Genomic DNA, 26,728 nt, shown 5'->3' with positions numbered 1-26,728 from the left:
GTGCTCGGGACTCGGGGCTTAGGGCTCAGTGCTCGGCGCTCAGGGCTCAGTGCTCAGGGCTCAGGGCTCAGTGCTCAGGGCTCAGTGCTCGGGACTCGGGGCTCAGTGCTCAGTGCTCGGGGCTCAGTGCTCAGTGCTCGGGGCTCAGTGCTCAGGACTCGGGGCTCAGTGCTCAGCGCTCAGTGCTCGGGGCTCAGTGCTCAGGCCTCAGTGCTTGGGACTCAGGGCTCAGTGCTCAGGGCTCAGGGCTCAGTGCTCAGCACTCAGGGCTCAGCGCTCAGTGCTCGGGGCTCAGTGCTCTGGGCTTGGGGCTCAGGGCTCAGTGCTTGGGACTCGGGGCTTGGCACTCAGGACTCAGGGCTCAGTGCTCAGTGCTCGGGGCTCAGGGCCCAGGGCTCAGTGCTCAGCACTCAGGGCTCAGCGCTCAGTGCTCGGGGCTCAGTGCTCTGGGCTTGGGGCTCAGGGCTCAGTGCTTGGGACTTGGGGCTTGGCACTCAGGACTCAGGGCTCAGTGCTCAGTGCTTGGGGCTCAGGGCCCAGGGCTCAGGGCTCAGTGCTTGGGACTCGGGGCTTGGCACTCAGGACTCGGGGCTCAGTGCTCAGTGCTCCGGGCTCAGGGGTCAGGACTCGGGGCTCAGCGCTCGGGACTTGGGGCTTGGCGCTCGGGACTCGGGGCTCAGTGCTTGGGACTCGGGGCTCAGGGCTCAGTGCTCAGGGCTCACGGCTAGTCCTCGGGGCTCAGTGTTCAGGACTCAGGGCTTAGTGCTCAGGGCTCATGGCTAGTCCTCGGGGCTCAGTGCTCAGGGCTCGGTGATCAGGGTTCAGTACTCAGTGCTCGGGGCTCTGAGCACTGTGATTTGGGGCTCGACGCTCAGGACTTGGGGCTCGGGGCCCAGGGCTCAGGGCAGGCCTCAGGAGCAGCGTCCTGCTCTCTCCACCCAGCGGACCGAGCAGGCTGAGTCTCCTCTGTCTCCTGCAGGTGATGTTCACGGAGGAGGACGTCAAGTTCTACCTGGCGGAGCTGGCCCTGGCCTTGGACCACCTGCACGGCCTGGGCATCATCTACAGAGACCTGAAGCCAGAGAAGTGAGCAGCCCCCCGCCCCGCCGAGACCTCGCTCTGTCCCTGTTCCCCTGTGTGCACACACCAGGCTGGAGGCCGGGGACGTCCCGGTGCCACCCCCGCACACGGGGATTCCACCTGCCTGCCCCCCGGAAGGGGCCAGACGCAGGCATGGCTTGTGCTGAGACGTGTGGGATGGCCCCGCTCCCCACCTGACCCTCTGAACACCTCCTGCCCAGGCTGCACCCCTGCGGTTCAGGGGAGGCTGGGCAGGCTGGAGGCGGCCCTCCGCCCCTCCAACCACACCTGCTGTCCCCCTTAGGTGGGGCCCGTCCTGCAGGGGCCCATCCCCCACACACCTCCTCCTCCAGGCTGGCCTCTGGCCCACCTCCACCTCCAGGTTCTGGAAGCCCTTCAGCTGCCTCAGCGGGCCCGTTTCTAGGTGATGAGTCAGTTGAGCTGCTCCAAGGTTTTCTAAAAGACAGTGGACCAGATTCGCAGCCCAGATCCCAAATAGATTCCTGTATCTTTGGCAACGATCATCTGTAATGTTGTTTCTACGATATTTTGCTAATCCAGTCTAAATTTTTTTAAAGTCCCCCCACATAGTAATATTCTTATTTCAGGCATTTCCCTGCTATTTTCTATGCAGAGCTAACAGTCTAGGAGGGACCCACTTGGAAAGGAGGGGTCTGTAGGGTGCTGTTTTAAGTTCAGTGGTCTCTGCTGCAGAGTTGGTGATTTCTCAACCCTCTGAAGTGGTTGACAACACCCCCCAACCCACCCCCCCTCCCCCCGTAGACGGAGGTCCATGCCTGCCGCTGGATAGGTGGGGCCTGGAGGGACCCCAAGGCTTGAGGCGAAAGGCAACCCAGGTCCCGAGGGCCCAGGAGGTGAAACTCCCCGCCTTATTCTCCGTCCCTTACTCCTTCACCTGCCGCGACCTGAGAAAAGCACACACTCTGCTCTGAGACGCAGCCGCCACTGACGGAAGCACTCGGGTTTGCCCGGAGGCCAGGAATGTTGGCAACGCCTCTGACGCAAAGCGCGTTTGCCTGACACCCACGCCCGGCATCAGCCTGAGCGCCCGCTGGGCAGAGCATCTCTGGCCGCACGTGTAAATGATGAATGTGTGAATAGCCGTGAAAGGCCCTCTCCTGGGTGTCCCCGTGCCCGGCAAACGCCGCCTTCACCGCGGGCGCGGGGCCACCATCACCCCTGCCCTGAGCCCTGGGCCACCCGGAGGGCAGCACCCCGAGTCTCCCTCTGGTTAAGGATCAGAGAGATCCGGACAGTTAGACGTGGTAATACGTCAGTGCAGGCGGAAGAACGAGAATTAGGAGTTAATCTTGAGAGTTGCTCACTTCTGGGGCAAAGGTGAAGTGTGCCTTGGAAGCAAAGACGAGAACATTTGCTTCTTTCATTATAGATGTCACCTCAGTTATATGCTGTAGGTTTTTCCTGCCCTTTTCCATGAAATAGTGGGTATTTTAATCCCATGGCTGATTTTTTTTAATTGTGGCAAGGTGAGTATAACATAAAATGGACCATCTTGACCATCTGCAACGGCACAGGTTAGTCGTGTCAAGAGCACTGACACTGTTGTACGTCACCACCCTCCGTCCCCAACTCTCCATCCTGCAAAACCGACACTCTTCCCCGTGGAAACACCGCCTCCCACCCCCCACTCCCCGTCTCCACGGACCTGACCGCTCTGGGTCCCCACGCAAGTGGGGTCACATGGCATCCGTCCTGTCCCGCTCTGGGTCCCCACGCGAGTGGGGTCACACAGCATCTGTCCTGCTGTGACCGACACTGCCCTCCGCCTAGTGTCCTCCTGGTGACCTGTGTCCCAGCTCCCTCCCTTTCCCAAATGTGTTTAAGGATCCACATGTTAATCCTCACAGTGTACATCCCAGTCTCTTTGGAGCTGGGCTGACACCTCCCAGGAGCTGGGGGAGCAGGGTTTAGTTACAGCAAAGAGCGAGACGGGGTGACCAGAAGCCCCCCAGGAGCCGTGGGCTGCAACCTGGAGCAGGGCCTCGCAGGGCGCTGGCCTGCCTCCAGCCCCACCGTGCCCCCCGCAGGAGCAAGCCCGGCCCCACGGCAGAGAGCCGGGGGCGGCAGGACAGGGCTCCTGGTGGGGCTCCCAGGTGGCCCACGCCCGCGACGAGGGCCGGGGCCAGGGGACCAGCCTGAGATCTCACGGGTTTCCCTGGAGCTCGGGGCTGGTCCCAAGAGCCAGGACAGGGCTCCCGGGGAGATCCGGGGAGAAGGAGTGGGCTCCGGCCAGCCAGCGCCCGCCTGGGGACAGGAGATCCCTGAGGGGCTCTGTGTCTGCACAGCTCAGGCGCTCCTGGCCCATCCCAGCCCTGTTCTCACAAGGCAGGCAGTCCTGGGGGCGGGGGGGCAAACCGTCCCCCCGGGCTTGAGAAGGTCTCAGACCTGCCATCCCCCGCGAGCCTGGTGAACAGGTACAAGGACACAGGGGTGCCCCCTGCCCCATACACCAAGGGTCTGTGCGCGCCCAACCCAGCGGAAGCTGCTGACCAGAGACGCAGCAGCCGGGGGGCCAGCAGGCACCCCCTATCTGGCATGGAGACTGCTCCCCGGGGCCTGGGCGGGTCCCCTGGTGTCCACGTGCCCTCTCCCGTGTCTCTTCTCAAAGCATCTGTTTTCCTCCCCTTTCTTCCAGCATCCTCCTGGACGAAGAGGGGCATATTAAGATCACAGGTGTGTAAGTCTCCCCTACCCCCAACTGTTGACTTTGTCCCGGCCCTGGTACACGGGGCGCCAGCCCAGGCCCCCATCAGCAGCGCGTGCACACGCGTCCCCGTGGCTGCAGCTCCTTCTGGTCTCCCTGAGGCCTCTTCTCTCCTCTGGGCTGGCTCACCCCACTCCTGATGCCCCACCACGTCCCTGCGCAGAGCACAGAGTAACTGACAGTAACTTCTCTCTAATGTCACAGTTAGACTTTTTAAGCTTCTCGTGAATTATGCATGAGAACGTGGCACTAATGTGACAAACCCTTCAGGAGGCACCCTAGGGGCAGGGGGCCACAGGTTGGAAGGCGCCTGCAGTGTCTACTGGTGTGGCTGCTGCAGAGCCCACTCTGACCTGATGGTGCCTCTGTGCTGCCCACAGAGGGCAGCAGAAGAGACTAACGCTTACAAGCTGGAACCTAAACCTGACTCTGCACCCGGGTAAAACAGTTCTGAAGTGCCAGCCAGGCGTTTCATGGAGATTTTAGGTTCTGGTAATACCTTTCCGGGTTTCTCTGCTGAGTGAGGAACTGCGCACATGTGTTATATAAACCACGTGTACACATGTGTACAGAGGTAGCTGGAATAAGCATGAGCAGTCACATTAAATGTATGTGTCACATCATAGGGTTTTCTTTTGGTGTTAGTTATACAAGGTCTTGTCGGTCTTCATAGAACTGAATGGTTCAGAACTTCAGCTTCTTCAGCATCAGCAGTCGGGGCACAGACTTGGATTACTGTGATGCTGAATGGTTTGCCTTGGAAACGAACAGAGATCATTCTGTCATTTTTGAGATTGCACCCTAAAACTGCATTTCAGACCCTTTTGTTGACCATGATGGCTACTCCATTTCTTCTAAGGGATTCTTGCCCACGGTAGTAGACATAATGGTCACCTGAGTTAAATTCACCCATTCTGGCCCATTTTAGTTCTCTGATTCCTAAAATGTTGATGTTCACACTTGCCATCTCCTGCTTGACCACTTCCAATTTGCCTTGGTTCATGGACCTAATGTTCCGGTTCCCTATTCAGTGCTGTTCTTTGTAGCCTCGGACTTTACTTTCACCTCCAGACACATCCACAACTGGCATCGCTTCGGCTCTGGCCCAGCCGCTTCACTCTTTCTGGGGCTGTTTCTCTGCTCTTCCCCCACAGCACACTGGACACCTGCCGCCCTGCGGGGCTCATCAGAGGATTTTGGCTTCCTCTGATGCAATCGTTGCCATCTCTGTTATTTATTAGTGACCCCGAGTTAGTCATTTGTCATGATCTGTCATTTTGGCACAAATGACAGACAAGCCCCCGAGACTCTCATGTGCAGAGCAAGTCGCTTCGGCCGTGAGTGTCAGACCCACGGGGGTGGCGGGGAGGCTGTCTTAGCCGCGGGCTCGCTTGGTCCTCACTCCGCCCGGGAGGAGGTTAGGTAGCCTGAAGTTCACAGATGATGAACTGGAGGGGTCTGTAGTCTCAGGACCGGCGGGCTCACTGTGTCCCCCACCCGCTGGGTGCAGTAACAGGAGCGTGGCAGGACGGCCCCCTTGGCTGGCTTTGAGGATGAGATCTGGGGACGGTGACCCACGGCAGGAGCTCCAAAGCCCCGTCAGACTTGTCTGTCTTCTGCTTCTTGCCTCACCACTGGGGGCCACCTTCCTGAGTACCCTTGTGCCCGTGACCCTTTTCTGGTCCCTTCCTTTGGAATAGGGGTCCTCTCCCTGCCCGTCCATCAGAGCAACTCCAGAGCCTCTCCCCAGGCCGCCGACATCCAGGGTGTCCTGCCAAAAACGGCCTCTGGGGAAGTGGCGTCGGGCATCAGAACACAGACTCTTGGTACCCTTGCGAGCACTCCTGCACGTGTTCATCCCGACAGAATCTCACGGGGAGGCGCGGGGCCTGGCTCAGCCTCTGCAGGCCGCGTGGCCCCGGGAGGGAGGTGGGGAGGGCTGGCCGGGCAGCCAGGGGTCTGAGCACCACCCAGAGACTGAGCGCTGTGTGCGGTGTGTCCCTGTAGATTTCGGGCTGAGTAAAGAGGCCATCGACCACGACAAGAGAGCCTACTCCTTCTGCGGGACGATCGAGTACATGGCGCCTGAGGTGGTGAACCGGAGGGGCCACACGCAGAGTGCGGACTGGTGGTCCTTCGGCGTGCTCATGGTAGGGCGTGCGCGCGGTGGGGCGTGCTCGTGGTACGGCGTGCGCGCGGTGGGGCGTGCTCGTGGTAGGGCGTGCGCGCGGTGGGGCACCCACAGTCTACAGGCGCCCGGGACGCTGTGCCCTGTGCGCCCACCCACCCCCATAGCACAGAGATCCGGGAACAACCCAGGAAAACAATGCCCATTGTGTGACTCATCCATTCCTGAGCCTGGCATTTCCTGGCAGCCTCCCCTCCATCCTCCCCAGGCTCCCAGCATCGGGAAACAGAGCTGGGATTCAGCTAAGGATACAGATGTGTGAAGAGTCAGACCTTCTTTATCCTTAACGCTCTTAATGTTATTTTAAAGGGTGCGGTCATTTCCAGATTAAAGATGCTTTTCTTACTTCAATCACAGAATCCCTCCACTTAGTCATAAAAGTCACCATGAACCAAAATACACGAGTGGAGCATTTTTACATATACGTCTAGAAATGTGGATTTTCTTCGGATCTTTCGTTCGCAGAGCATGCAGCAAACACCTTCTAGACGGGATGTCCCGTAGTCACGACAAAAGGGGTGCTGGCCCACGCGGTCCTCCCGTCCTCAGCCTTCCTCGTCCCCTGCCCCCGTCCAGCCCCCCTGCACCGGGCCCTGGGCTGGCGGCCCCTCCACGTTTGTGAGTCCTCAGCAGGAACCAGACCTCTGAGGTTCTTGGGTCTGACACTGGATGGGAGAAGCATCGTGGCCTCTCCGGGTTGTCCAGCCCCCTCCTCCTTGTGCGTCTAACGGATGAGGAGACCGAGTGACGGGAGTTCTCGGAGATTCCACGGAGGTTGTTCGGCTGCCTCTTTCCAGCAGACGCCTCGCACCCTGGCCACAGGACCTCTGGCCTCTGTCCTGCAGGGTGTCACTCCTGTGCCTTCCGGCCGGCACCCAGGAGGCTCACTTGGTCTCTAGCTTCTGGTCGTTGGCCCCGCAGACTCAGAAGTGTAGGCTGATTGGACTTGTCAGTGCAGACCCCGACCTCTGTCTGTAGGGCAGACACGTTGAACCAGCTCAGGGGACAGGGGTCAGTTCCCACGGCCTCAGCCAAGATGCCAGCGCACGGGTTTCCAGAAGAGACCGCCTGCCGTGCTGGGCAGCACCCCCACCTCCAGAGTCAGTGTGATCTCTCCCCTCCAGCCACTCACAAGGAAGTCAAACTGTGATGAGAAGGCTGCTCCCCAAACAGAGTCACAGCAAATGAAGCGGGTTAATCCAGACAAGGTGATCGGCACAAGCTGCTGACCTCACGCGGCCCCATGAGTGCTGGCTGCCAGGGGCTGGTGATGCTCTCTGCGTTCTTGGTTATTTAGACCGCGAGTGGCCTCAGCTGAGACTCAGTCCGTCTTCACGGCGGAGGCCCCTGAGATGGGACGTCCAGCTGTCCCTTCCGACCAGCCGTCTCTCTTTAGACACATCAGTGAGACCATCAGGTTAGCTTCTCCCCTGAAAGGTAACCGCCTCCTCGCCTCTGCTCCCATCCATGTGGGTGCTCCCCCGTCGCCCTGTCTGGAGGGTGTGCGGTGGGGGTGGGCGTGGGGCGTCAGCACCCTCACTGCACATTTTACCAGAAGTTTGGTCTCACCTTCCTGACATGGGCTTCCCGGTCCCAGGTCACAGCTCTGCATCTTCAGAAGCGATTCCAGTTCTTCAGCCTCCATCCCCCTCTGTCCCCCTCCATCCTCCTGAGAAGCACGGGGCAGGGCGGCTCCCTGAGGGCCCCCGGCTTGCGCCTGTGCCTGGACCCCGCCCCTACACTCTCCGAGCCCTCAGGGTGCACACTGTCCTCACCAGAGACCACACAGCGGTTCCGCAGGGAGCCCGTGCCTGAAGCTCTGAGGTCACAGAACGCCACGTGTGTCTCTGTGTACCTGACGTTCATCAGTGGCAGAGCCCGAGGCCGGCCTGAGCCTGGGGAGAAGGACCGTCTCAGCGGCCAGCACAGCACAGAAGACTGCACGCAAATCCACGCGCGGCAGAGCCACCCGGAGTTGGCGCTGTGAGGCTTCTGGGGGAGCGGGGCCATGCTGTCCACCTCGCCCACGTCTGTATATATTAAGACAACAGACACAAAATCTAAAATATGCCTTACATGCTGCTTTCTGGTCAAAGTCATTGCATGTTTAATAAATGGAGAGACTGAAAGAGGGAAAAAAGGAACCGTGAAGACACAAGAAGAAAGATGAAATGAAAAGCAGCCAGGAGAAGAGACGTGAAAGGCAGACGAGAAGAGAGGAGGGCGGGAGCGGCGCTCGGGCTCTGTGTCCTCTTGGCGCTTTGCCTCACCTTGGCTCATGAACACAAGCGTCTCATCTTGTGCCATGAACACCTGTCTCTGTGAGGGTCTCCCGGGCGCAGGGGAGACCTTCACGGGTCCCCAGCCCAGGAAGGTCTAGGCCCCGAGGGTCCACAGGCAGTGAGTGCAGAGCATGCCTGGGCTCCCCGGCCCACCCCCGCCTCTGCGCCCCAGGAAATGGCCCAGAACTTTGGAGACAGTGGCCCAGAGAGGCTGGCCTCTCGCCCCTGCTGTCTGCCGCGGTCCTCACTGCAGGGACTGTCCGGCCACCCTGCTCTTGGGCGCAGGACACTCTGTCCTGAATTACCCGCTTAGGGGCCGGTCTGCTCCACCGTTCAGTGTCTCATGACCGCTGGGTGGGGATCACAGTAGGGTGAAGGAGGAGGGTTGTCCTGATGATGATGAGTCTGCACGGCTCTGAGTCCACGGTGCATCCTCGCATTCGATCTGGACCGAGAGATCTCCCCCCGCCCCAGCCCCCGCCTCCTTCTCGCTGAGCTGCTCCACTGCACCCTCCAGGGAAGGACGGGTCCTCAGTCGCCCCGTGGAGGGTGTGTGGCCATATCCTGCCATCCCTGCAGGTCCCCGTCCCAGCACTGACCCCTGCTCCCTGTCGTGGAGCTGAGTTGGTGACTGTTGATCGCCCGCCCATCCATCTCTGCAGTGAACGCTGAGGCCCACCATGCAGCTCTGTTCCAAGCAACCACGTGGGCCAGCCTGCACGTATTTGACCAGGACTTCGAATGGCCGCGTGAACTCGGGCGCACGCTGCCCGTCTGGGTCTCTCCACTGGGCAGTGGGGTTGGTCTGAACACTTGCTCCTGTTCTGTGTTGCTCTGCAGTTCGAGATGCTCACGGGGTCACTGCCGTTCCAGGGGAAGGACAGGAAGGAGACCATGGCCCTCATCCTCAAGTGAGTCAAACTCCCACCGTGGGATCCACCCCAGCACTTGCTCGCCCCTTCTGATAGCAAGAGCTTCCGTCTTTGAAACCAGGAGTGTCCAGTAGGCAGTGATGGTAGTGAGCACCCTTGGCATTTCCCTGTCAGTGGATAAAGCGAGTGGGGTGTGATTCTGATGAAATCTTCTATTGAAGATTCTGTCTCCCATTTGTGAAGCTCATCAAAGTTGTCCCGTGGCAGGGTCTTTAGACGTGATGGCAGATGACCTTCAGAAACGCAGACTCAGGGGCAGAGGGCGCAGGAGCTCCTGAGAGAGCCTCCTGCTCTGCCTGTCGCCCGCTCGTGCAGGGGCCTCAGCTCTCCTGCCTGACATGGGCAGGACTCGTGTGTCCCGTGTGACTGAGTGTGCATGCTAAGTCGCTTCAGTCATGTCTGACTCTTTGCGACCCCATGGACTATAGCCCACCAGCCTCCTCTGTCCATGGGATTTCCCAGGCAAGAATACTGGAATGGGTCGCCATTTCTTCCTCCAGGGGATCTTGCCAGCCCAGGGATCAAACCCTTGTCTCATGTCTTCTGCATTGGCAGGTGGGTTCTTTACCACTAGCGTTGTCTGGGAAGCATGTGACTAAGGGTGAACATAACTTTCTCCTTAATGTTCACGCAGAATATTTTACCATGAAAATAGGTTTTGCATTTAGAACCCTAGAAAGAGATCTAAACACAGAGCCTGTCTTTCTGTAGTATCTTTTTTTAAAACATCATTTTGTTTTATTGGCTTCACTGCATGGCTCCTGGGATTCACCAGAGTTCCCCAACCAGGGATTGAACCCACGCTCCCTGCAGTGGAAACACCAGGTCCTAACAGCTGGACCAGCAGGAAGTCCCTTGCTGTAACTCCTTAAATGTGAACAGGCGTCATCTGAGCCAGATGTCAGACAGCAATCTGTGGGAGAGAGAAGCAGGTGGAGGGCAGACGCGAGCGGGCGAGTGGCCCCTGGAACGGGTGGACTCCAAGTCACTCCAGCTCTCCCTGCTCGGGGGGTTGGGGGGCGTGGAGGGGGTGCTCACCACACCTGCAGGAGAAGCTGTGAAGCTGCTTGGCCTCATGACCAGCTCTCTCAAACTCTGCTTGCAGGTGAACACACAACTTTTGTAAAACCGAGAGGCACCTACAAACCTTGCATTTTTGTAGATCACGTCATTTTATAAATAAGAGGCATCCCATAATAAGAGGCATCCCATGAACAATGTTTCCTGTATCAGGGGACCTTGTACTGTGATGACGGGCGTAACTGCAATCTGCTGTTTCTATTGGTGGTCTCTGCTCCTTTTCATTCTAAGGGGGCACAAGACCTTTTTCTGGAGCTAGAATAATTTCCTCGCAGCAGATCCCAGGTGTGAACTTACAGCCTGTCACTTGGGAGTGACAGCATTTCTGAAGGGACAGCACCAGACTGTGGTCACGTGGTTCCTGAAGGTAGGGGGTGTCCAGGACCCCAGGGGCCTGCGAGGCCCTCCTTTCCCAGATGTGGCCACAGACTAAACTGGAGGCTCATGGGAGAATCCAGCTGCCTCATCAAACCAAGAGAGATTCCCAAAATGTCAGCAACACCACTCGTCTCTCCAAAGCCTTTGATGGCGTTGTCTCAGAAAACATAGTTAATTTCCATTTAAAATGTTACTTATGTTCATGGGAGCATTGCTGTTTATTTTTAGGGGCTTTATTGTTTTTAATGAATTATTAAACAGCTGCTGTGAATAGCTGCTCTGGTCACGTTGGTTTGATTGGATTTCTCTGTGGATGCTGACTGCAGAAACCCAGAGCACTGGAGCAAACTCTGGCCCCCCTTGGGCTCGTCTTTCTTCCCCTAAAATATGACTGTGCTTTTCAGAGCCAAGCTAGGCATGCCGCAGTTCCTCAGCGTGGAGGCCCAGAGTCTGCTGAGAGCGCTCTTCAAACGGAACCCCTGCAACCGGCTGGGTAAGCCCCCCTGACCCCTGAGCCACCCGGGGCTGCCCGGGGGGTGATTGGAATGTGGAAGACGCACAGGTGTGACCCAGCGGGGAGCGGAGCTCAGGAGGAGCCCTCGTGGCAGCGCCAGGTGGGGGGCTGGAATACCAGGACCCCGTCCCACCGGGCACTTCCTTGCTGTGCAACCTTCGGCAGAGGGCTGCCCCTCTCTGCGCCTGGGTTCCTGACCTGTGAAGCGAGGGTCGTAGCAGAGCTTCTTCACAGGGTTGTGAGGAAGACCTCCAGAGCCAGCACGACACCTGACACATAGGAAACACGCAGTGTGTTGGACAAAGGAACGTGTGGAAGCAGAGAGAATCGGAGTGCACAGGTCTGGGGGGTGGGGAGGGCATCTTTCTTTCCCTGCCGCTTGGACAGATAGAGTTGTCCAAGGCTCAGTTACTGGCAGAAGAAACCATCGTCCTGTGCAGTGCGTTTTAACAGGTCTTATTAAACTGTTTCCTGAGATCACTGCAAAAAGGCAGAGTGGGCGAGGGACTGTTGGGCTGTCTCTAGAAGGGCTGGCAGCACCAGACAAAGAAGAATGAAGCGCCCGGCTGGGTCCTGAGTCCACGCCAGAAGCAGAACAAGAGAGAACCAGCGGTGGAGAAGAGGGACCGCTCTGGTCTATCACCCTGAGAAGTCATCACGCAACCTCCCACCAGTAGATCTGCTGATGATCGAAACTTTGATTTCAGTACTGAAGTTTTGTTATGAAAATCCGCCCAGTCTCTGCCTTGTCATTTGTGAGTGCCATAACAAACTCCGAACACCTGTTCTGTTAGGGATGCATATGTGAGCATGTGTGCAAAGCACTTGCCTCCTAGGTAGCAGGCACACAACTCCACTCCCAACTGCTCTGCCCTTGGGCAGTGCCCAGGTATGGTCTCACCTGCCTAACCTCCCCAGAGGCAGAAACTGGAGTCAGGAACTGGAAATGAAGACATTAGCTCGTTTATCCACTCAAGCACACAGAACAAGCAGCTCAGTCTCGTCTCTCGTAGCGATTGAAGACTTTTGTTTGGGAGTCCCTCTTTCCTTTCAAATAGCATGGTATTTGGTGGGGAGAATTCATGGCATTGGTGGGCGACTGTGACCAAACCAAAGGGAGGGGAAATGTATTTGTTCTTCCTTTATTTCGGAAAAAGGAAAGAATTTTCTAAATTTACTTTTGTCTTAGACTTTAACATCACAAAAATCATAGTTCTCTAACCCAGAATATTGTTCTGTTATTTAGTTTGCATACCTGATGAGAGAGAAAGATGGATTGATCTCATTTAGGTGGATAATCATCAAATTACACTAGCCTAGTGGAGCCTGTAGCAGCTTGGAAAACAGCCCATCCATGGCCAGAGAATGCCCTCCTGATGATCTCTAAAGTGAATTATTGTAAAGGTCCAGGAGTTATGGACCATCCTGCGAGCCCACTTCATATTAATGTCATAGGATGTGCAGACTCACATAAAGAGGAAATCATAGTCGGAATTATTACTCACCCAACTTGACCCAGGTCGGCTGCTAAATTTAATTGCCTTAAATCTTTGGCCTATAAAGTGAAAATTATGTTGTGTAGATTAATTTTGCTCTACACAGGCAGCTCAATTAGAAGGCTGGGACTTCTTCCCCCTTTTGATTGCCCTGAGCCTTATTCTTGACCCACCCCCCAAAGTCCCCTGGCCGTTTGGTGAGTTTGTCAACATCAGAAGATCTCACCTAAGCCCTGGGTCCTCTCGTCAATCTGTGGTTTGACCCCATCACCTTCAAGTCAGCCCAGATCTCTGTCAATTGATCCTTGAACTGTAGAGGGGTCCCCTCTGCCCAAACTTCTGCTCTTCATCTATGACCAACCTGCTGCTGCTGCTGCTAAATTGATTCAGTCGTGTCCGACTCTGTGTGACCCCAGAGACTAGACAGCATATTAAAAAGCAGAGATATTACTTCGCCAACAAAGGTCCGTCTAGTCAAAGCTATGGTTTTTCCTGTGGTCGTGTATGGATGTGAGAGTTGGACTATAAAGAAAGCTGAGTGCTGAAGAATTGATGCTTTTGAACTGTGGTGTTGAAGAAGACTCTTGAGAGTCCCTTGAACTGCAAGAGATCCAACCAGTCCATCCTAAAGGAAATCAGTCCTGAATAGTCATTGGAAGGACTGATGCTAAAGCTGAAACTCCAATATTTTGGCCACCTGATGCAAAGAACTGACTCATTGGAAAAGACCCTGATGCTGGGAAAGATTGAGGGCAGGAGGAGAAGGGGACAACAGAGGATGAGATGGCTGGATGGCATCACCGACTCGATGGACATGAGTTTGAGCAAGCTCCAGGAGTTGGCAATGAACAGGGAGGCCTGGTGTGCTGCAGTCCATGGAGTCACAAAAAGTTGGACACGACTGAGCGACTGAACTGAACTGATCAGGGCCCTAGCCATATGGGGTCAGGGGCCAGCTTGCCCCAGGGTGAACTCATCCCAACTAATCACATTTCCAAATAAGGTTTCCCGTGAAGTTCTGGGGTTAGGACTTGACCACATGAATTTGGAGGAACACAGCTCAGTACCTCCGAGAGTGAGTCCATAGCATCTGCAGTGGAAGAATTGGCGGGAGTTCAGCTGGTTGGTGTCACGCACCTGGCAGGTGACGAGACTGAGGCCCTTGCCCCAGATCGCCTGCTGGAGGTGGCTGCCGAGCCTGGAGATGGTGTTTCCACCCTGTCGTCCCCTGAAGGCACGACATCCTCACCCAAAGAGTCCGAGTATAGGTCCCCTGGCCACTGCTGGCCATGGGCGTGCCCTGTCCAGTGAGGTGCCCCGCACAGCTGTGGCAGGTGCTGGGGACACAGGTCAGTGGTGCTGCCCGGGAAGCCCGGTCATGTGGGTGAAGAGGCCAGAAATCTCGGGCGGATTTCACCCCTGCCTTTTCCCTGAGACCTGAGAAGGCTGAGGAGCCAGCAGAGGGAGCCCCCTCCCCTGGTAGGACGCAGTACCTAGAGGCAAGGGGCAGGGGCAGGGCGGGGCTGGGGGGACAGGCAGACGGAGGGGCAGGCAGGCCCCCAGCCAGGCCTGGCGGAGGCTCGGTGGCCAGTGCATGGGACAGCAGGAAAAGCGTTGTTTTCTGTGCCATAAGTGGAGAGATTTTACTTTTATATTCGTCCAAAATGGAGTCAAATGTGTGTCTATTTCAACCACGGTGCAAATGGACCCAGCAGCTGGAAGACTGGACCATTTGGGCTTCACCCTTGTGTATTACGCACTGTGGTTTGTTCAGTGATGGAAGCAAGCGCAAAATATACCGGCTGCTGCAGTCAGGAGGGCCCCCCGGCAGGGCTGCCTGAGGGCCTGGGGTGCATCTCCAAGCCTTGTGTGTGTATTAGCCTGGGGGGGCAGTGGGGGGCGTGGGTTCTGGGCCAGAGAAACACTGCACACAGAGCCATGGAGGATCCTGTAGCACGTGAGAGCACGTGTGACCTCAGGTGGCCGAGGGGAGGCCCAGGGAGACCATGCAGGCTGAGCAGTCCCCAGGGTGGGACCCTCTGAGGATGCAGCAAGGCGGGTCTGGTTTTTCTGCTGATCATTCTGGTCGTGAATTAGAGAAGAACCCTCCGGGGGTCCCTAGTTCATCCCTATGAACATCTGCAGCTTCTCTGGAGAGTCCTGGGACATCCCGGGCTCCTGGAAGACCAGGCAGCAGGATCTGGAGTCAGACGTGCCGCTGAGCATAAAACAGCATGGCCAGTGAGCTACCACCGACTGCCCGGGGAACACAGGGGCAGGGCTATCTGCTTTCGAGGGTTCTGCTCTTCCGGTTTCCGTCTCCTTTCCAGAGTCCATCTCCAGGGGCTGTGCTCTTCTGATCTGGCTTCATACACTGGCCACCCCGCTCTCCTGTCATCTCCTCCAGCCCTGCTGGCACCACCGAGACCTCGCGTGCTGGGCTGGCCCTTGATGGCTTGGTCATGATGAACACCCTGCCCCTCAAGGGGAGCTGACAGTTCCACACCAGCCCTGGGGATCTTCGGGGGCCCTGCCCTCAGTCGACAGGGCCCTGGGAGATACAGCCAGGGCTGAGCAAAGATTCTAAGCATCAGATGAAGTATCAAGCTGACCGAAGATACTTCACAGCCATGACGGTGACGTGTAGATGATCTGTGGGTGATGAAGACGTAAAAAGGAGACCTAGTGTTCAAATCCTGGGCGGTTGTAGACTGGCCTCCAGGAGTGTGCGGGTTTGATGGAACGCAAAGTATGCAAGGAAAATAGCCAGACGTGAGCGGATTGTGGACACGCCCGAAAGAACTAGAGAGCGACTCTGTGACTCTCAGACAACAGACCCAGCACCAGATAGATAGTTGAGCAGTCACGAAGGGCCCAGGGTTAAACATTTCCCCTAACTTTCTATGGCCAGGAAGATCGAAGGAAAACATTTTTGGCAGATCCTCAGAACTTTTGAGGGATGATTTACTGAGAATGTGGGAGCTGGTTGATGATTAAGTCCAGGAGGAAATGAACAGGGTCGCCTTGTTAAAACACGTGCAGGGGAAGGCTCCAGGTGACCAGGGTCAGAAGGGGTCAGGTCCCGGCCACAGGCCCAGCGCTGCGTCTACAGCCGTGCCCAGTGGAGGCGTTTCCCACGAATGTAATATCACCACTGGACCAGCACGGAGAAGTCCAGACGTGGTCCAAAGAGCCACGTTCGGGAAGACGGCCCTCGAGTGATCACAACAGAAGTAATTAAATGTGGTACTTACTCGTGCTGCAGAGGATAAGCGTGAATTCTTGAATCTGCGTATTTGGCTGGCATCGGGGATCTTAGTGAAGACTCGCTAAACTGCCTAGAGATTGCTCTTCTGTTCTTAATGTTTCCATCCATGGGCACCTGCCTTTGTGTCTTCTTCTTGCCTCTGGGGACAGAGTGAGACTTGAGTGCATTTGGTGACAACTCCATGCAAGTCAGCTGAGATTCAGCGACGAGCACAGACTCCCCTGGACTCTCCCAGGATGGATCTCTGCTCACTGCGTGTTTAAACAAAAAGGAGTTGTCAAGTGCAGAGTAGACTATGTTAACGTGTTTCAAGAGAAGATAAATAGAACTGGAATCCAAAATAATCACCCCACTTCCCCGAGGAAGGTTGACACAGGCTTCAGAGAGCTGCGTGCAGAAACTCTCTGATTTACATTTCCCTGCTTTGGAATACTTATAATTTTTGAGTCATAACCAAAGTGTCAGTTCACCGTCGAGTGTTTACTGAGGCCTAGAAGCACAGACATGGTGCAGAATCTCACTCAGCGGAAGAAGGTGCAGATAAAAATGTGCCCAAGGAAACCCAGCTGGTGCAACAGAGACTTGTAGTTATACCAACACCTGTATTTCCTGTCTGTCTTGTTTTGTTTGGGTTCCAGCGGCGTGTCCTTGCAGACAATGAATGAGCGTGAAATGCAATGGGTAAAACATGCAAAAAAGACGGATGAAAGCATTTATCACTCGATCTTGTCCAGCTCTTTGCGACCCCGCAAAGGCTGTAGATTGTAGCCCGCCAGGCTCCCCTGTCCATGGGGATTCTCCAGGCAAGAATCCTGGAGTGGGTTGCCACTTCCTCCTTCAGGGGATCTTCCTGACCCAGGGATCGAATCTGGGTCTCTTGCATTGCAGGAGGATTCTTTACCATCTGAGCCACCAGGGAAGCCCCCCAAAAAGCTGAAAGAGTACAAATCAGAGGTGATTTTTCATTTTGCTTTACTCATGGTGGCCAGAAGTCTTTTTCAATCCTGAATCCTGGGCTTCAGCAAAGGAGGCCTGCGTGCAGGTGGGCACGAAGCCAGAACGTTCATTGTCGACACATTCCCGCAGCTGCCTGGGCCCCTGGGAGGACTGCCAGGTGCTGGGGACATCCAGGCTGGGCGAGCTCTCCAGACTCAGGTCAGGGGTTTCTCTGGAGATGGGCACGGACTTGCAGAGGGTCCTCAGACAATGCTGTTTCTCTCCACTACTGACAACGCTCCTGGCACTAGACGCTCGGGGCTTCCACATGAACGGACTCTCCCTGTCTCCGCAGACACCCACTGGGTCCTAGGATTCAGCGCAGTTCTGACCACCTGAGTTATCCTGGACCCCAGAGGGTCACGGTCACTCCCATCAGACCCCCCACCTCAGACACCAGCCAGGGGTCCCAGGTCGTCGCTGTGCTTCCTGCTGACCAGGTGTAAACCCAGGGTTCCCAGGACCACCCCCCTCCCCACCAGCTTTGGTAATTCAGAGAACAGATCGCAGACCTCAGGAAGGTGCTCCTGTGACTGTTACTGATTTATTGCACAGGATGCTCTAAAAGATTACATGAGGGACTTCCCTGGTGGTCCTGGGGTGCAGTGTCTCACTTAGTGGGAAAGCCCTCTGATGTGTCTGCCTCCCGGGTCCCTGGAGGGGAGCATTCCAGGTCTGACCCCTTCCTCCTGTCTCTGGTCATCTGCACATCAAAGGGCTGATCGGCAGGTCCTGGAGGCTAGTGTGGTGACAGGGGCAGGGGCTCTTTCCCACCGTGCTGGCCTGGCCAGGCTTCCCGGCCAAGGTGGGAGCCGGCTGGACCCTCGCCCACCTAGAGATGACCTGATGCAGCTTCCCGACGAGGCCCACAGCAGGCTGTGTCTCCTGGGACCCCCCAGCGTCCTGGGGGGAGGGTCCCTCGGCTCCTCAGGCTGGATGGTGAGGCTGGGCTGGGAGCTCCACAGGGACCGCAGTGGCTTGAGGTGGCCACGTGCCATCTGTCCTCCACGTCTTCCTGCCTCCCTCCCGAGGACGAGACCTCAGGTTGGGGTGGGGGCCGGCTGAGTGGGGCTGGACCTGGACGAGGTTCTGCACTGGGGCAGGGCTGGGCCCCTGGCGCTCGGGGTGCCTCCTGCACGGCCTGTTCCTTTGAGCTGGAAAGCCTTTTTCCCCTCGACGTGCAGCAGGAGCTGGACTTGCCCACTGGAGGCGGCCCGCCACCCCTTCCCGTGTCCGTGGCAAATCCCGCCTTCGTTAGTCTTGATGATCAGCACCTACTCACTCCCTGAGACGTGGAGGTCCCGGCAGGGTTCACTCTGGGAGGTGTGGGGTCCGTGACAACGTATGTCCGCTGCCCTGAAGTCCTCCGCGTACCCCCTCCCTCGGGCCTCGGGATGCAACGTCAGCAGCAAAGCGGGCAGAGGTGAAGCAGCAATAAGCAACGGGCAGCTCTATCGTACTCAGTGCAGTGCTCGCGGGGTGGACGCGGCTCCCTGCTGGCCTGTCTCCAGGCTGCTGTCCTGCAGGACACCGTGTCCTCTCATCCTTCAGGAAGATCCGGCCCGCTGCTGGTTCTGATGGAGGCTGGGCCGGGCCTCCACGTCCTCGCCCAGCTGCCAGGGCAGCTCACAGCCACCTCTTGGGGCGTCCAGTCTGCCCCTCCCCCACCCCCCTCAGCTGGTCACAGCTCTGCAGGGTGGCGTGGTGGCCTCTGCAGGCTGTGAGGTGGGCAAGGCAGGGGCTGGCAGGAGAGAGGGCAGCTGGGGCTGCTTCTCCCTGGAGGTCGTCGGGACCACCCTGCACGTGCCCCCAGCACTCGCCTCACCGCTGCATCAGAAGGCATGCAGTCACGGCTTTGCTCTGACGTCAGAGGCCGTGCAGTCACGGCTTTGCTCTGACGTCAGAGGGCGTGCAGTCACGGCTTTGCTCTGACATCAGAGGGCGTGCAGTCGCGTCTCTGCTCTGACGCTCTCTACTCTCTGGCCCCCCAGGTGCCGGGCTGGACGGCGTGGAGGAGATCAAGCGCCACCCTTTCTTCGTCACCATCGACTGGAACGTAAGTTACCGGCCTGGGTCCCTTCTGCACGGAAACTGCAGGGAGATGGGGCTGGGGCAGCGGGCACGGCAGCTGCTGGGTACAGGCCAGTGGTCAGTGTAGACCCGTCCCCTGAAGGAGAGTGCTCTCTTGGGGCGTTTCCCAGGCACAGGCCAGGGACCGGCTGCCCTCCCCTGCGGCTCTAGGCCTGGAATCCGTCCAGCCCTTTGCCGGTTGGAGACCCTGGGCCCCCATGGCCCTGCAGCCCTCCAGCCTCCCTGAGGACCGAGCCAAGGCCACCCTGGGCTGCTCGCGGCTGCCCGGAGCGCTGGGTCTGGGGCCTATTGGCCCAGACGGGGGGCAGCTTCCTGCCTGGAGTCGGGGTCCCGCCCGCAGTCAGCTCTCACTGCTGTGGAAGCTGTTACAGAAAAGCGTTCCCCCAGCCGGGGAAGACAGGTGTCTGTGATGCTTGTTAAAGATGTAAGGAGGACTTATTCGGGGGGCCTTCACAATGGTGTGGGACCACTTCGGGGGTGGGGGTCCTGCCTTCGGGAGGGAGGAGGGGCACGGACTGGGGGTCAGCGGGCAGAAGGTGATTAAGGGGAATCACCAGGTGGGGGTTCCGGCTAAACCCACCCGCCAGGACTCACGCTGGGGCGGGCGTCATGATCGAGCCGGGTCAGTGTCCAAGGTGATGAGATGTGGAGGGCGGAGGTTGGTCAGACTGACTCGGGACTCCTGCGGGAACTGGACAGAACAAGAGGAGGCCCCTACAGCTCCCCTCCGCCCTGCGAGAGCCCAGGAACGCTTGGCCGGGGAGACTGGGGGTTCCAGACCTGGAGCTGGGACTCTGCTGAGACGTGGCACAGTTAGGCCTGGTTTCCGAGGTGGGAGCAGAGAGGAGCCTTGACTCCTTGGCGATGAGGTGCCTGGGGAATCCAGGCCTCCCTGCCGGGGTGGGGACTGTGCTGGGAGGCGACCAGCGGCCGCCCTACGCGAGCCTGGCCGGGGCTGCGGGCAGACAGGCTCACCTCCTGCCAGGGCGAGGAAGGGGCTTGCCTAGGGACGGGGGCCAAGTCAGCGTCTCGGGGTACGTGGCGTTTTCGCAGCACGATGGCTGGGGATGTTGCAGGCTGGGCTCCATGTGTCCCCGAGACTGCAAGTCTGCATGAGCCCTGGGCAAGGCCAAGGTGCCCGGCTGGCCGTGGCCCCACGCTCGGAGCAGAGTTCCCAGACTCCTGTGCCAAGAAGGTGGCACTTCTGTGTTCCGTCAAAGCAAACTGGGCTGCAGTTAGGTTGGCAAGCTTCTTTTGCTGCTTTTGGTGTTTCATTTCACTTGGGTTTGCTTTGGTTTTTGAGAAAGGCCCTCTGATGCACTCAGACAAACTTCCCTGCCATCATCTCATGTCTTGGGGGGCGGGTGGGGGCATGACTAGCAGGAGCCAGAGCAGCCGAGAGGCCTCCCTGAGCCCCCCACTCTGAGACCCCGCTTGGTGCAGGCGGCCGTGTTTCATGACCACTGGGTGCTCCCCCGTGTCCAGGTGAGCAGGTGCCCAGCATACAGTGATGGGAAGATACCGCCGCCCTCCAGCCACTCCGAGCCCCGGGGGGACCGCCGTCCATCGTCCAGCCAGAGGCGGCTGTGGCAGGGCGCCCCGTCGGGGAGGGGGCAGTGATGCTGCAGAGGGGGGCTGACGAGTGTGGCGGGGGCGGAGGAAGAGGGAGGGAGTCCCCGCGAAGACCTCCCACCTCCGGGGGCCACGGCCTCAGTCCAGCCTCCCAGATCCTCCCCGGGACGAGGAGCTGGCAGCCTCAGTCCAGCCTCCCAGGTCCTCCCAGGACAAGGAGCCGCGGTCCTCTGCAGCCCCCGCGGCACTGAGTCAGCCAGGCAGGGGCCACCGTGTGCTGGCCAGCCTCAGGCCCAGCCACACCCCCAGGCCAGGGACCAGCCCCACCTCCAGGAAGACGTGCACAGGTCCCAGCGGGCGGCAGGACAGGTCTGTCCGGCGGTCCGTGCTCTGCTTCCAGCAGCCTCGGTAACTGGAAACTGCAGTGGCGGCCCCTCTGCGAAAACTGTTAAAACCGAGAGGCCATCCCGCTGCCAGACAGACGCTCAGAATGACAATGACAAGGCCTCGCCTTGACTGGTCGGTGACTTTACCCAGAGCCCACCTCGGCACCCAGCCTGGGAAATAGAAAGATATGATTTCACCTCTGCTTCCTTCTCTGACCCAAAACTGCCAGCAGAAGTTCTTGTTTTTTTTTAAGTAAACGCTTGTCATCCACACGTCTTCTCCCCGGGGGTCTTTGGTTTCCTGGCAGGGCCGAGTGAGTCCGTGATCTCTGCCCTTAGGGGTCACTGCCCCGTTTGTCCTGCCTTGCCGCCAACTCACCCCCAGAGCCTGGCAACTAACAGCTGCCCAGGGGCACTGCCCCTGCAGGCTCACTCCCCGTGTCAGAAGAAATGAAAAATTACGCGTTGATGACGGACCACACGCCTCTGTGGACAGGGATGGGCGCATGGACACAGGAGCTGCGTCTACTTTGTCTGCTGGCTGGAGCCGCGCTGAGAACAGAAATGAGCAGAAGCCCCAGATAAGCTTAGTCAGAGCAAACGGCCTCGGGCCCTCGAGTCGGGCCGGAGCCCTCCAGCCCCACCAGGCTCCTCTGGGGCGGGATGAAGCGTCCACCCCAGGACCCTCCCTGTAACATGACACCTTGTGATTGCAGCTGCGCCCCAACAGGGCTGGAGTCAGGCTTCTTTCTGAAACCCTTCGAAGCACATCGCCAGAGTCACGCGTGAGGTGGGAGGCACTCCTGGGGGAGACTGAGGCTGGGGGGCATGAGAGGTGCACCCTCTGACCCGGGGGGCCCGGCAGCACATGGACCGGCAGCTGCAGAGTGGGGCTCCGGGCGCGGTGGGGCTTATGCACAGGGGCAGGCCCCAGGGGTCTGGGTACCGGGAGCTCGCAGCTGCCACTCAGCATCTCGCCGTACCGGGGTCCCCTCCACGGCCCTCTGGGAGATTTCTCTAGATCTGCCCCCCATGTTAAATACCCCAGAAGGACCCACCCTTCCAAGGGGCCGACAGGTGTCTGTTCAAGGACTGATCACCCTCTGGCTCAGCGGTTTTGTAAACCCAGACACCGGGGTTCTAACACCCCCGGTGGGGTCTCCCACGGAGGCAGAGCTGTGCGCCGCGTGGACCAGACACCCCAGACCCGCCCACGTTGTGCTGGAGCCGTTGGGCTTCTTCCTGTCCCCGCTCCCGTCCTGTCTGGGTCATTTCTGCTCTTTCAGGAAGCATCTCTCACGGTGCCCTTTGCCTAATTGGAGCGTGTTAATGTTGAAATGCCCGGAGCCAGAAGTGCTTGTGGAAAACAGATGTTCTGTCTGTGACCCCGAACTGCAATCAGTTTTCCCTTCCATTATCGAGTTGCTATTTTTGTTGCGCTCGCTCTGTCCTTCCCTAGTCACCTTTTAGGTATAAATAGAATTCAGATGCGCCTGCCCAGAGCGCCCCAGTCTGTACATATGATGTGAAATCCGTTCCGTCGTTGCTACAGCTCGTGTCATCTCAAGATCCCGGGACAAGCTCTGAGACTGAAAGTGACGCCTGGTGAACTTGGCCTTGAGACCCCACTGTCTTCCCATCAGTGTGAGGTGAATTGTCCCAGTGGCTCAGAGAGGGGCGTCCAGGTCAGAATTAGGAAGCTCAAAGAGAAAGTGAAAGTGAAATCTCTCAGTCGTGTCCGACTCTTTGCGACCCTGTGGACTGTAGCCCGCCAGGGTCCTCCGTCCATGGGATTTTCCAGGCAAGAATACTGGAGTGGGCAGCCATTTCCTTCTCCAGGAGATCTTCCTGACCCAGGGATTGAACTCTGGTCTCCCGCAGTGCAGGCAGACGCTTTAACCTCTGAACCACCAGGAACTCAAAGGCCTCCACAAAATTGTGTGCCTGTCCACTCTCCGCCTGGCCCTGCGCTCAGCAGTGGATCTCACAGAATGAGGAGCAAGTTCCCCTTTTCTCTAAATCTTCAAACCCACTCCAAGGTCTGGACACAGGGAAAGAGAAGACATGTATAAGAATGACACTCACTAGTGCTTTCCAGGCCTCCCTGGCGGCTCAGTGGTGAAGAATCCACCTGCAAATGCAGGAGACTCAGGCTTGGTCCCTGGGTCGGGAAGATGCCCTGGAGTAGGCAGTGACTCCCCACTCCGGCGTTCTTGCCTGGAGCGTTCCATGGACAGAGGAGCCGGACGGGCTACAATCCTTGGGGTTGCAAAGAGTCAGAAATGACTCAGCGACTAAACGACAACAAAGCACTTTCCAAAATGTTTATCCAGTGACAGGAAGACATTTAAGACTGCAGCAAACACCAGGGGGCCTCGGAAGGGCAGGATGACCAAATACCCCCGGTGGCTTTGAGGCTTTTTGCTGCCCTCTTAAAACCAAGATGAGGCTGCACCAAGCCCCCGAGACGGGGGATCTGGGGCATATTTCACTGACAGGCTCCGTCTCTGCAGGTCCCAGTGTCGGGGGAAGAGGGGTCTTGGGGGGACTTCCTGCTGCCTCCCCAGCAAGCCTCAGGGAGCTTTCTCCCACACTGTGTCTCGGGTCAGTCAGGCTCTCCGCAGCTGATGCACAAGCTTACAGAGGCCGTTCAGAAAGTTCGTGGGAACACGGCCTCGCTTGCACACGCTGCCGTGTGAAGCCCAAGGGTGCACAGGCTGCAGACCCATTTCTGGAACCTGTGCGGTGGGTGCTGGAGTTGGGATTCTGCCCCAGGGCAGAGCAGGGGCAAGTGTGAGCCAAGCGCCGTCCCGGAGCGGGGACCCCCGGGGGCCGTGTCCTCTCTGGATCCCTGAGTTATCACCCAATGTTTCCATGTAAAACACGCGCTGCTCTCCACGCGGACGAAGCTGCAACAGCTCACTGCTGGGGGACGTCTAATTGCGATGAGCTCTGCTCCTTATACGTGAGGACTTGCCAGTGGGGCTGTGCGTCTCCTCCCAAGGGGTCAGCCTCCCAGCCAGGACCACCTCCCGGCTCCCAGTGGAGGCAGGTGAAGACTTGGCCTGCGTGTTGAGTGAGGGGAGGAGCCGAAATGACTGGGCTTCAGCCCCCAGGTGCAAGAGCTCTCCTTTGCATGAAATGACGATCCGTTCTGCGTGTGTGTGTTTACTAAGATACAGTTGACGTGTATTAGTTTCAGCGTTACAACATCATAGTTTGCTCTTTGTGACGTGACGTGGTCACCACAGTGAATCTAGTTGAAATCGATCACCACACGTAGTTGTGAGCTTTTTCCTTCGGATGAGAACTCTCAGGATCTCCTCTTTAAGCAACTTTAAACATGCACCAGTCTTCTGATCCGTAGTCAGTATGCGGTACAGAACCTCCCCAGGACTTATCCATTGTGAACTGGAGATCCTCACCCGTTTCAGCCACCAGAACCCCCTCCCACCCCTGGCCACCACGCGTGTGGTTCTCTTTTGTGGAAATCTCTTGTGTAAACAAATGCCCCCCCGTCGTGGAAGTGGGAGACCGGGCTCTGCTGGAGGCCCCTCCCTCCCCGCCCTCCTCCCCGTCCTCTGGGAAGCAGCAGGAGGACAAATGTTTGGTGACTGGCCCAGCGCAGACACCCCAGGGAGAACGGCCGGTGGCGGGGGCGGCCAGGCTGGGCGGCCGGCAGGCTTGGTAACGGTGCATGTTTTAACCAGAGCGCAGAGCTCACCCTGCGTATTAGATTTCCCCTGACCAGAGCCTGCATCAGGGCAGCACACACACACGCACACACACACACACACACACACACACACCCCGCCAGTGCGTGAGCACAGAAAGCAGCATCTTCCCATTTCTGGAAAGGGTAACTCAGTTCCTAATGAAATCTCCTCACTGAGGGCTGGGAACGACCAAGTAACGGGAGGCTGGATTAGCTCACTTCTCCTCCGAGGGCTCCCGAGTGCACACCCCAGCTCCAAGCGTGCACGCGTGGCCAAGGCCCTCTGAACCCGAGAGGGAGCCCAGCGGTCAGCGGTCAGCTGTCTGTGCGGACAACGCCTTTTGCAGGGTATGCTCCAGCGGGGTCTCCGCTGAGGCGGGAAGAGTCTGGAGACCCAGGCCCACCCCCCGCCTGTGCCTTCGTCACCCTTGACCCTGGAGGGGGTTGTACCTAACCTATCATAGCTTCAGTTTTCTCGTCTGTAGAATTGGTGATAAATCTGCTTTCTCGAGTCCTTGAGAGACTGGAAGCAGATCCAGGCAGTCCGCTGCATCCGTCTGCAGACCCACCTGTCTGGGGCCCTGAATCCAGGCCTGGTGACCCCAGGGCCCCGGGAAGGGCCCTGTGTTCCCAGCCGGGGCCTGGGGGCCCACCGGTGAGGCAGGCTGGGTAGAACGCGAGCTGATGGATTGCAGCCAGACACTCCTCCTGGTTCCCATACCCTGCCGCGGGGTGCACGGCTCTCCACGATTGACGCCAGTTGCTGCCTGTTCCCAGGGCGAGCTGACTGAACCCTGGCATCCCATTCCCAAGTCTGCCTGGATGGAACCCCTGGCCCGCACCTGGCATCACCAGGCCGTGCTGGTCCAGTGCCCACCTCCCTCCTCGGACGGGCATCCCGGGCCCTGGGGCCGCCCCCTTCCCTCTCCCTACCTCCCCCCACACCTCAGCATCATCATGTTGTTCCGCCCGGCTTTGAACGCCCTTGTGTTGCTCCTTGAAAGGAACTGGGGAGAAGTCAGGCTTGGAACAATGTACGTGAGGGTGTGTCCTTGAACCCTGTCCAAGGCAGTCACCGTGAGACTGAGTCAGACCCCAGAAGCGGCCGGCTCTCTGACAGGCGCTCCGAGCGCCTGTTCAAGAGCGCAAAAACGTGTATATCAACCGCAAAGCCAGACTCAGCCCCTGGGCTTGAACAGAGGGGTCTGAGGCCCGAATCTGGGAGCAGCCGGAATAGGTGCCCAGGAGGTGCAAAGTCCCTGCAGTGCGGGTGAGGGGACGCGAGTGGGGTCGGTGTCCCCGGCAACCTGCGGCATCTGAGCTGCTGGCTCCCAGTCCTGGGGACGGGGCGACGGTGCAGAGGAGCAGGGCTCTTGCTGCTGGTACCTGGGGGGGCAGACGTGACTGACCTGTCAGATGCTACTTGAAGCAGATTCTACTGCGCAGAAATGATCGAGACTGTCGCACTAAAATCAGAGTGTTTAGATGTCCCCAAAGCCTTTTCCCTGGAGCCACAGCTTCGACGTCTGCTTGTAGATGATGCGGCTGTGTGCTGTCCTCAGCGTAACTTTCTCGGGGTGCTCCTGCACGTGTCAGAGCTGGGGGTGGGGCCGCGGTGCCCTGGCAGAGTGGGGAGGGGGCATGGGCGGCCCCTCCCCTGCATCCCCCTGCTGGCCCTCAGCCCCCGCTCCGTCCTGCCTTCCCTGCAGAAGCTGTACAGGAAGGAGATCAAGCCGCCCTTCAAGCCAGCGGTGGGCAGGCCGGAGGACACCTTCCACTTCGACCCTGAGTTCACAGCGAGGACGCCTACAGGTGTGTGCGGGCCGGGGTGGGGTGGCCTGGGCTACTTTCCCACGGGGTCCTCTAGCCCGGCCAGGTAGGGCCAGGCACCCCGGAGTCAGAGAGCCCCACGTTCAAGGGCGCCTCCAGGGGAAGTCACCCTCAGGGCTGTTTGTTCTCGTTTCTCTGCTCGTCTGTGATGGAGCTGCCTCCCAGCCACCCCGG

General features: G+C 58.3%; 1 protein-coding gene across 8 annotated transcripts in view; it reads left to right on the top strand.

Annotated features, from left to right (window-relative positions):
- The window catches only part of RPS6KA2 (ribosomal protein S6 kinase A2), a 334,749-nt gene that overhangs the window by 271,862 nt on the left and 36,159 nt on the right, over window positions 1–26,728 (top strand). For all 8 annotated transcript variants that reach the window (XM_005211107.5, XM_010808735.4, XM_010808737.4 and 5 more), the window contains 7 exons: window positions 980–1,086; window positions 3,758–3,795; window positions 5,834–5,976; window positions 9,137–9,207; window positions 11,091–11,179; window positions 18,952–19,016; window positions 26,434–26,536. In XM_005211107.5, coding sequence (XP_005211164.1) covers window positions 980–1,086; window positions 3,758–3,795; window positions 5,834–5,976; window positions 9,137–9,207; window positions 11,091–11,179; window positions 18,952–19,016; window positions 26,434–26,536 — 616 coding nt within the window. The remainder of the gene's footprint in view (window positions 1–979; window positions 1,087–3,757; window positions 3,796–5,833; window positions 5,977–9,136; window positions 9,208–11,090; window positions 11,180–18,951; window positions 19,017–26,433; window positions 26,537–26,728) is intronic.

This window comes from Bos taurus, chromosome 9 (assembly GCF_002263795.3).
Source record: "Bos taurus isolate L1 Dominette 01449 registration number 42190680 breed Hereford chromosome 9, ARS-UCD2.0, whole genome shotgun sequence".
Classification (NCBI taxonomy): Eukaryota; Metazoa; Chordata; class Mammalia; order Artiodactyla; family Bovidae; genus Bos; species Bos taurus.
This window is presented reverse-complemented; position numbering and strand designations above follow the sequence as displayed.